We start from the raw sequence: 11,219 nt of genomic DNA on the forward strand, positions 1-11,219 counted from the left end.
TGAGAATCTAAGAACACAATCCTTTTCTTAAAAAAAAAAAAAAACAGGAGGAAAAATTTTAAGAAAAGCTTTTTTAAAATATTTGGGCAATGAGCTTGAATTAAAATTTTGATATTTTACAGCATGCTCCAAGCTTTTAAAATAATTTTATTATTTTCATAATAAATTTAAAACAGATGATTCATATGGCAGAGCAGACTATTTTAGAAATATAATTTTTATACTTTTTCTAATATAGTAGATGCTTGTCTATGATTAGGCTGGCATATTTGTGTATCCTGATGAATGACAATTCTTGTTTCTAAAATTGAGAAGAGTACCCTCAGCCACTGCATTCAGAACCCAGGGAACGGTAACACTAATCCTTGGCTCTCAGAGGGGTTACAAGAACAATTCATGAATATAAACTTCATACATAACCCATAATGTGAAGCTTGAAAAAAATTTTAATGAATTGGGCAGTGGTTTTCTGCTCAAGAACCCAGTATTCACAAAGGTGTATAAAATGGAAGTATTTATTTCTGCCTAGCAAAACCATGTTTTCCCAAAAAAAAAAAAAAAAAAAAGGCATGTTTTAACATCTCCGCAATAAATAAGAAGGGAAAGAGAGAAAAGAAGGAAAGAGAAAGGGGAGGGGAGGGAATGGGAACGAGTGAAGGGAAAGAAAAAGGAGTACGAGGGGCAAGGAGGAAGGAAGAAAGATGTCAGAAATGAGCGAAGGAGAGAGGGGAAAAAGGAAGAAGGGAGAGGGGGAAGAAGCTGCCTTGGGATGTGCTGCTCGTGGCATCCCGTCAGTCGCCAGTGCCAAGCTACGAGAGTTGTCTTTTATTCAAACACCGGCTCAAGTAATCACAATTATTTTGAAATCCTATGTTACATAACCACAGTGTTCACAAACTGTGGACCTTTGATAAATGTAGCTTAATTTCTCCAAATACGTCAAAAGTAAATTCGTCAAGAACCCAGCAGATCTGATCGTATTTTTATTGAATGTCAGTAAAAAAAATCCAGGGTACAAAGCTGGGCATGTTTCATTTTCTTCAAGTACATACAGTGGCATGTGAAGATCATTGTCCTCGAATATTTGAATATATTTAGTCGTTGTTGTTACTGTCCAAGACACACTGATAAACTATTTGTATAGCCTGTAGTCTGACACTATAAAGCGTACCAAGGTAGGAAACAGGGCCTGGATAAACAGCTCCTACTCACAGGAGTTAACAAATCAGACAGGAAGTTGAAGCGTGCATAACTGAAACTCTTATGTGATTGTTTATGGCTATGAGAATAAACATCAAAGTGAAATGTAGAGGAAAGTATTTTGTACAGTTTTTTTGTTTTTGTTTTTTTTGTAGAGAAAGACTCATAGAAAAGCCCACAGGCCGGGCAAGGTGACTCACGCCTACAATCTCAGCACTTTGGAAGGCAGAAGTAGGAGGACCACTTGACCCTAGGAGTTTGTGACCAGGCTGGACAACATAGCCAGACCCCATCTCAACAATAACAACAAAATTAAACATAAAAAAAATTGGCTGGGTATGGTGGTACACGCCTGTAGTCCCAGCTACTCCAGAGATGGAAGTGGGAGGATCACTTAAACCCAAGAGGTTGAAGCTGCAGGGATCCATGATCATGCCACTGCACTCCAGCCTGAACGACAGAGCAAGACTCTATCAGAAAAGGAAATGTAAAGCCACAGATGGGAAAGATCGACAAGGGCTACAGTAGTCCAAGAAATGTTACAGAGGTCCCCACTGGGTAAAACAGAAAACATGCAACAGAGGACTACTATATGTAATACCCCTCTATATAACAGACAGTGCAGAGGGTAAGCAGCTTGACATCCATAATGTATACAAAATAATAGATGGAAAAGGATGATACAATCATTTTTATAAATTAGCACTTACTTCCTTCTGGTCTTGGGATGATGGCTCTATTAAAATTATGGGACAGCTAGTAAAAGAGAATGGAAAAACAGTATTTTTTAATCAAATCAGCAAAAATTATTCAAGTAGGCACAATGAGGACCATACCAAAAAAAAAAAAATACATTTTCATAAGCTTGCTATTGGTTAAGGTGATAGAGTAAGAAATTGGTCTTCATCCCTACTTCCTGGCACAGAGCTTCTAAACTCTTGCAAATTCCTGAGTAATAAGAATGACTTTTGTTATTCATAACAAGATCCTTTTGATCACATGTGAGTTTATGCCTTGAGGTAACCTCTTCTGATAGAGCCCCTGGGACTGAATACCAGAAAGACCCAGTGATATTTCTTTCAGCCCTACCCATCAGTCTTTCCGGGACTGGGCTGACAATTACATTCTGAAACAGCAATGAGCTTTGATAAACTTCCGAGTTGGTGAACAGGAGGAAGTGCTGGGAGGGTGGTGCACCCACTCAACCTCACTTCAGACTTTGTCCTGTGCATCATCTCTTCCACCTGGCCGTTCCGGAGTTGTATCTTTTATACTACTAAATGTAAGTCAAGTGTTTCTCTGACTTCTGTGAGCCAATTTGGCAAGTTATTAAACTGAGGAGGGTCATGGGAATCCCCAATTTATAGCCAGTTAGCCAAAGGTATACAAGGGTCCAGAGTTGTGAAGGGTATCTGAAGTCGGGCACTCTTTCAGGAGTGAGCCCAACAAGTGTGGAACGCTAACTTCAGACAGATAGTGTATTGTGTTTTCTCAGTTACTAACATATTATCATATGCTTAGATGCAAAGATAAATAACAAAAAGGGACATCTCTGAGATGACTTTTTCTCTCCCTAAGGTAAAGCAAATAAGCAAACATAAGACGAAGGCGGCAGGGTCCTTAAGGGACTTACTGAAAGCTTGTGTATATTTGAAATACTCAGCCGTACACCTATAGAGTAATAAAGTAACTGCTGTATTCTAACCATTAAGATGGAGCTCATGTTTTCACCACTTTTTCTAAAATTGGTATTTACCTAAAGAGATAACTCCTACCTATAATTTAAGTAACTACAACAGAAATAGGTGACAATTCTAGGCAAACTTTAAGAACTATAAGGCTGGCAAATTATTTGCAAGGCTTACAACACCCACTGCAGTCCCTTCAGTGTCCCCATACAAATACACAGCTGAGTACTGTTTTTCTGAAGAGTTGCCTTTGTCTGTGTATCTCTGAGTTAATCACCTGGCTCCTGACTCTAAAAGAGAGGTTATATACTACGTCTTCAAGGTTACACTGACATTGGCAACAGACTCATTTCTCAATGACTTAGAATTTTTGCTATGCAAACTCATTTTCCAAAGTACCACTAATTTTTCTTCTGTATTTTAATGGATGCAAATCCAATATACTTCCTGAATCTCCAGGTAGATATATTCTAGTGAGTGTGACGTCTTTACTAAAGAAGATTAGTATAACCTGTTTTGCAGTCTCAATAACCATAAATGCTGTAAATATTCTTGATTCCCAGCTAAAAATTTCAAGGACAAATTAAGAATAAATAAAAATAAGACCGAGTATGGTGGCTCATACCTGTAATCCCAGCACTTTGGGAGGTCAAGGTGGGTGGATCACTTGAGGTCAGGAGTTCAAAAACAGCCTAGCCAACATGGTGAAACCTCACCTCTACTAAAAATATAAAAATTAGCCGAGCATGGTGGCGTGTGACTGTAATCCCAGCTACTTAGGAGTCTGAAGCAAAAGAATCACTTGAACCTGGGATGCAGAGGCTGTAATGAGCCAAGGTTGCGCAATTACACTCCAGACTGGGTGACAGAGCGAGATTTTGTCTCGGAAAAAAAAAAAAAAAAAAAAAAAGGAAACAGAAGTAATACTACAGAGGCTAAATGCAGCCCAAATATGGTAAGGTGACACCCAAATCTGATGAATAATTTTTTGGGGGGTGCAAGAGTGATGCGGTCCCGAATATAGCACCAATTTTTATAACACGTTAATTTGGGTTTTCATTTTCCAAGTACTCCAAGATCACCACACGTGTTGCTGATCGGCCTCCTTGCTCTTGCCTCCTGTACACTCACCAGTGTGTTCCCTGTTACCACGAGACTACATTACATTAACTTTTACCCATTTCATAAGCTGTATTCTGAAATCTGTTTCTGCTCTAGATGACCCCTCTTCTAGCAAACCATGCTCTTTCCTTTTTTTCCTCAAACCTGCTAAACTGGCAGATGCCTTCCAGATAAGCCTGCCTGTTACCTGCACTGGCAATTTAGAGTCATACATAATACTTTAAGTAGAGTTTATTTAAATTGGTTTTGTGGCATTTTCCATAATTATCCTCACTAAATCCCCAATGCATGATCTGCCAAACATCTCAACTCTCAAAAGCCACTAGTCCACCAAAACCAAAGTAGTGCTTCAATAGTGGCGAGCAGACTGAATACCAGTACTTCTGGATCTACACCACTACCTTTCATTTATTCCTCAAAGCCCTCTGAATACAGAGGCCCATTCACTAAAGCTACATAATACTGCATACTATAAACCACTAGATGAAACTTAAAATTGTTATATCAAGCAAAATAATTACAGCAGTTATTTATAATATTGCCTGCACTGTCTCACATTTCCTATTTCATCTCCACTGAGATCAAAATGCATTGCAATCACCCAAAGTACCGTCAAGTAGGAAAGAAGAAATTGAGAATTTAGATGACTTCCTCAAGCAAAGCAAATCAGAGTGGCAAGTCAAGAAATTTCAGAAATAAAAACTAATGATACCTCAGTCTTATATCTACTGCTGCTTGCCCAGGTCAAATGACTAGAATGTTGAATGCTTTCAAAATGATGTCTGAAATACCTGTTTCAGCAAGGAACTTTTCTCAAATATTAAACAAAAATAACAAAAAAGAATGCAAGTCAACTCTAAAGGCTTTGAAATAAAACTCAAGCACTGATTATTCTTACAGCTTCTTTTCCACCCAGGGCTTCCAACCACTGCTTCCTTTCCTCTTCGGAAAATGCCTGCATTGTCAAGGGACCAGGCCTGAAAGACACCAGTAACAGATCAGGTTACTCCTTGGCCACTAAAAGGCAAGTTTTTCCTAAGGTTTAATGGTGGTAAGTTTTTTTTTTTTTGTTTTAACTTTTAACTGTGGTAAAATACATGCAACCAAAAATTTATCATCTTAACCATTTTTAAGTGTAGAGTTCAGTGGCATAAATATGTTCACAATGTTACACAACCGTCACCACCATCCATTAAAACCTTTTTCCTCTTGCAAAACCGAAACACTGTACCCATTGAACAATAACTTTTATTGCTGTTCTCCCCAGCCCCTGGCAACCACCGTTCTACTTTCTGTCTTCTCTGTGGATCAGACTACTCTAAGTACTACATGTGACTGGAATCATACGTGGTTTGTCTTTCTGTGACTGGCTTATTTCACTAAGCAAAATGTATTCATGGTCTATTCCTGTTGGAACATGTGTCAGAATGTCTTCCTTTATAAAACCCTAATATTCCACTGTGTGTGTGCATACCACATTTTATCCATTCACACATCCATTGACACTTGGGTTGCTTCTACCTTTTGCCTATTGCAAACAGTGCTGCTATGACCACGGATGTACAAGTGCCTGTTTAGGCCCCTGCTTTCAAATCTTTGGGGTATATACCAAGAAGTGGAATTACTGGGTCCTATGGAATAGACATGTGAATATACAAATGGCAGAGGGGCATAAGAAAAGATGCACCCTATCAGATGTCAAGGAAATGCAAATTGAAATGAAATACCACAACACACTCATTAGAATAGCCAAAATCCAAAACACCGATAGCACCAAATGCTGAAGAGGATGTGGAGCAACAGGAGGAGCAAGAGGAATTCTTATTCATTGTTGGAGGGAATCCAAAATGGTACAGACACTTTCAAAGTCTGGTTGTTTCTTACAAAAGTAAAAATACTCTTACTGTAGGATGCAGCAATCACATTCCTTGATGCTTAACTAAAGGAGTTGAAAACTATGTCTACACAAAAACCTGCACATGGATGTTTATTCACAAAAACTACCAAATTATGTTTGACTCACAACTGTCAATACTTTGAAGCAACCAAGATGTTCTCAGTAGATGAATGAATAAACTGTAGGACACCCTGCCAATGGAGTATCATTCAGTGCTAAAAAGAAATGAGCTACAGAGCCATGAAAAGACATGGAGAGACAGGCATGGTGGCTAATGCCTGTAATCCCAGCACTTTGGGAGGCCAAAGTGGGTGGATCACCTGAGGTCAGGAGTTCAAGACCAGTCTGACCAACATGGAGAAACCCTGTCTCTACTAAAATACGAAATTAACTTGGCGTGGTGGCGCTCGCCTATAATCCCAGCTACTCAGAAGACTGAGGCAGGAGAATCGCTTGAACCCGGGAGGTGGAGGTTGAGTTGAGCCGGGATCGCACCATTGCACTCCAGCCTGGGCAACAAGAGCAAAACTCTGTCTCCCAGAAAAAAAAAAAAAAAAGATATGGAGGGAGCTTAAATGTATACAACTCAGTAAGAACCCTATCTGAAAAGTCTACATACTGTGTGATTCAAGTATATGACATTCTGGAAAAAGTCAAACTACAGAGACAGTAAAAAGACCACTGGCTGCCAGGGACTGGAGGGAAAGGCATGAACAGGCAGAGCACAGAAGATGTTTAGGGCAGTGAAATCTTCTGTATGATACTAGAATGGTGGACACATTCAGTATATGTTTGGGCAAACCCATAAAATGTACAACCCAAGAGTGAACCCTAATGTAAACTATGAACTTCGGGTTACTATGATATGTTAAGGCAGGTTCATCAACTGTGACAAATGCAATACTCGGGTTGGGGTGTTGACAATGGAGAGAGCTATGCGTGTGTGGAAGTGGGGGGAATAAGGGAAATCTCTGTATCTTCCTCTTTTTATTGTGAACTGAAAACTACTCTTTAAAAAGTAGTCTCTCAGAAAACTTTCTTTTGAATGCAGAATTGTCTCCTAAGCCGAGAGGGTGCACAGGAGACCAAAAGCACACTGTAGAGGAGCTCAGATCAGGACCCTCACTGGCGCCATGAGCCTGCTGGAGAGTGGCACAACTGAAAGCTGGGGAGGCAGACTGGGGCCCAGCCACACGGGGCCTCCCTGGCCATGTGAAACAGATTGGCTCTGTGTCCCCACCCAAATCTCATGTGGCATCTGCAATTCCCAAAGTTGGAGCAGGGACCTGGTGGGAGGTGACTGGATCATAGGAGCGGACTTCCCTTTCTTCTCATGGCAGAGTTCTCACAAGATCTGGCTGCTGGAAAGCGTATAGCACCCCCGGCTTCTCTCTTCCTTCCTCCTGCTCTGGCCATATAAACATGCTGCCTTCCCCTTTGCCTTCTGCCATGATTTTAAGTGTCCTGAGGCCTCCCCAGCCATGCCTCCTGTTCCTGTACAGCCTGCGAAACTATAAGTTAATTAAACCTCTTTTTTTATTTATTTTTTATTTTTTTTTTTTTTTTTGAGATGGAGTTTTGCTCTGTCTCCCAGGCTGGAGTGCAGCGGCACAATCTCAGCTCACTGTAACCTCTGCCTCCTGGTTTCAAGGGATTCTCTTACCTCAGCCTCCCAAGTAGCTGGGATTACAGGTGTGTGCCACTACACTGACCTAATTTTTTCTATTTTTAGTAGAGATGGGTTTCTCCATGTTGGCTAGGCTGGTCTCGAACTCCTGACAGGTGATCCACCCGCATCGGCCTCCCAAAGTTCTGGAATTACAGGCATGAGCCACTGCGCCCAACTTAAACCTCTTTTCTTTATAAATTACCCAATCTCAGGTAGTTTCTTGCAGCAGTGTGAGAACAAACTAATATACCATGCTAAGGATTTAATTTATCCTAAGTGCCACTAAAGGTTTCTAGTAGGGGAAAGACCAGATCAGGTTAAAATTACAAATGAACACTCTAGTTGCTGGGTGGAGAATGGACCGAAGACAGACAAGAGTTGACTGCAAAGAGATATTAAAAGACTAAAAGGATGATACAGAATGGTAGAAATGAAAAAAGAAACAATGAATGGGCTTGAGAAATATTCCAGAAGTGCTTCTACTTGCCACAGGCAACAAAATAATGAGTATGAAATCTTTTGCACCTAGAATAACAAGTAACAGACAACTATAACATACCATCAGTAACTAGTAAAGGAATTCAGTGACAACCATGAACCACTGTAGCAAGTTAAGTACCTAATATATGTACACTCTCAAAGTCAGACCATGAGCCTAAGAAAATTCCTTGTCCTCTCTAGCTCCTTTTTGTTTTCCCTTAAAGTTTCCCACTGATGCTCATATGTGGAGGAAAAATAGTATTAACTGAAGATAGATGGTTGTATATTCCTCACCAGTTACATTCAGAGCAGCAAATAGAGATGCTGGACAGAAAGAAGAATGACTGATCTGGCAACACTGAACACAGGAATAACCGTTGAATGATGAAGGGCTTAAAGAGTTATGACTAGAAGTACAAATGCTGAAGTAAGGGAAAAAGCAATTATCAGGTTTCAGATCAAACAGCTGTATTATTTCTGGATAAAAATCCAAAGAAGCATAAAAAGTAAAGTATTATTATATATCTTTCCACCAAACACAATGACTCAAACTTGAGCCATATAGCCCTTTGTGGAAGTCAGCAGAGAACAAATTTGTTGAAAGATGAGTGATTAAGTAAAAATGGATCATCTACAAGGGAAGAATTCTATTTGTTTATATTTTGGCAAATAATACAACTCAAAACAATCCACTATTGAGAATTAACGCATTACACTATACATTCTTCAGAACACTTCACACTTGCAACACATTGCTTTAACATTAAAGGGATCCGCCACTAGTATTAAATAAGGCTGGGTTCCCAACCTCTCACAAAGACTGCTCATACTCATTTTCTATTTACTGAGTCCCTCCCTCTAAAGTATTAGTGTAGGAAAAACAAAACGTGTACTAAAACATGTTTCAGCCATTTTGAATTTCTCAAGTTTTTCTTTTCTAAGAATCAACTGCTAGGACATCACTAGGAAAAACTGAGACTGAGAAATACTGGACACGTTTCAAACTGCAGGATCAGTAGCATCACACCGTTAAACCAAAATACAACAATTTTGTAGTTTCTGAAACAAAGGACATATTTTAAAGAATTTAACGGATGTAAAGGAAACATGGTGAATCTCAGAAAATAGTAAAGAACAAAAAACTTCACAAAATGTGTTAGATTTGCAATTAAATAAAAAACAACATTGAGAGGCCGAGGCAGGAGGATTGCTTGAGCCCAGGAGTTTGACACCAGCCTGGGCAAATCAGCAAGAAACTGTCTCTAGGTGGGTGGGTGGATGGTTGGATGGATGGACGGACAGACGGACGGACAGGTGGATATGGATGGACGGGCAGGCAGACGGGCAGACAGGAAGGACAGAAGGATGGAAGACAGAGAGAGGGGGTGGAGAGGGAGGAAGGAGGAATGGGAGGAAGGAGGGAAAAAATAGTGATCGCATCTTTGTTTCATGGAGAAGCTAAGATAACATTAGTGATGGGGGTTCATGGAGCCATACTGCTGCAATGCTTACACTGGTTCAGCTGAGAGCACTGCCATCTTCTTACTCAACTAATAATTCATTTCAACCAAACTACAATCTGAGTACCTACTAAGTATCCATTTTAAGCTCTGGATAACTCATCATATACAACAGGTCAAAACTGAGTCCTGGTGAATACACAGGCAACAGTATAAACTTCGTGAAGGAAAAAAATAAACCAGGTAAAAGAGGGTAAGCTGCTAGGATCTCTTCCTTTATCTAAAACCCTAATTATTATCTGTAGTATACAACTTTGGGAATCGGAATCTAAAGAAACAAGTTCTTAAATTCATAAATTATTTTTAGAAGAATTCTTAACAATAAAAGAACCTGGCCGGGTGCGGTGTCTCACATCTGTAATCCCAGCACTTTGGGAGCCCGAGGTGGGCAGATCATGAGGTCAAGAGATCCAGATCATCCTGGCCAATATGGTGAAACACCATCTCTACTAAAAATACAAAAATTAGCTGGGGGTGGTGGCACGTGCCTGCAATCCTAGCTACTTGGGAGGCTGAGGCAGGGGAATCACTTGAACCTGGAAGGTGGAGGTTGAAGTGAGCCAAGATCGCACCACTGCGCTCCAGCCTGGGTGACAGAGCAAGACTCCGTCTTGAAGAAAAAAAAAAAAAAAAAAAGGAACTTAAGTTCATAAACCAGCATTTCAACCTTTTTCATTCATTCATTCAAAAAAAAAAATACAAATACATGCTATTACCAATCAGGCACTACCCTCAGCCCAAGCACAAGAAACTTAAGAAACTGCCTATTATCTGTATTCTACATTTCACTCCATTTCTATTAAGTCTATTTCATCTGCATGTTCTGTAGCTCTCTCTAAGCATGTAGAAGACAGGTTTTACCCTTGTATTTTAAGTGACAGATACTGAGCTTATAAATTTGGAAAATACACAAAGAAAAATGTAGAGAGAAACATTCACAGGTCTAAGGAGACATTATTGTAAATAGAGGAGCTGTGAAGTGAATAAACAAAAAAAGCAGGTACCAAAACTTATAGTGGTAACAATCAGGGATATTCTATTGCTTTTCTCATAGGAATGTTAAAAAGGAAAAAGAAAAAACCAAACCAGCATATAACAAATTCTGCCCTGCATTTTATTATGAGAAGGGGAAACTGCTGAAGCCAAAAAAACATTTTTAAAGTTATAGAAATGTAATCAGTTTCTCATAGGGTTTCTGGGGAAAAAAATATAAAGTATAAATCTATGACTCATTTTTTTCCAGAGATGATAAAAGTACGTTGCCCAATTTTACTCAAGGTAAAGTCTTTATAATAACTTCTTTCTTCTGTCCGCCAAAAAGAGTTTCAAATAGAGCACATGAGCAGTGACAGTCAGAAGATTATATGTCCCAATAAAAGTGAATTCAAGCAATTAATCATTAGAGAACTGTTGCTTCCACTTGGAATGTAAAAAAAAAAAAAAGTATGAGAGAACATCATTCCCACTCTACCAATAAGAACAAGATGGAGAACCTATAAAATCACTGTTTTTCAAAAACTAGTTTAAGAGCCAAGATGTAAAAAAGACCTAATGAATGAAAATCCAAAGAGTGACAAGCCACTCCCTGGACAGAAGACAAAGACACAGAGCCACAGACACACACAGACACACAGACACACACA

At 39.5% G+C, this 11,219-nt stretch overlaps 1 protein-coding gene across 2 annotated transcripts in view; it reads right to left on the minus strand.

Moving 5' to 3' along the window:
• Positions 1-11,219, minus strand: part of ARHGAP10 (Rho GTPase activating protein 10) — a 329,689-nt gene that overhangs the window by 149,981 nt on the left and 168,489 nt on the right. For both annotated transcript variants that reach the window (XM_032246542.1, XM_032246543.1), the window contains exons 11-12: positions 4,909-4,987; positions 1,911-1,956 (exon numbers count right to left, since the gene is read on the minus strand). In XM_032246542.1, the coding sequence (XP_032102433.1) occupies positions 1,911-1,956; positions 4,909-4,987 (125 nt within the window). The remainder of the gene's footprint in view (positions 1-1,910; positions 1,957-4,908; positions 4,988-11,219) is intronic.

This window comes from Sapajus apella, unplaced genomic scaffold, assembly GCF_009761245.1.
Source record: "Sapajus apella isolate SASKATOON/1434 unplaced genomic scaffold, GSC_monkey_1.0 scaffold61, whole genome shotgun sequence".
Taxonomy (NCBI): domain Eukaryota; kingdom Metazoa; phylum Chordata; class Mammalia; order Primates; family Cebidae; genus Sapajus; species Sapajus apella.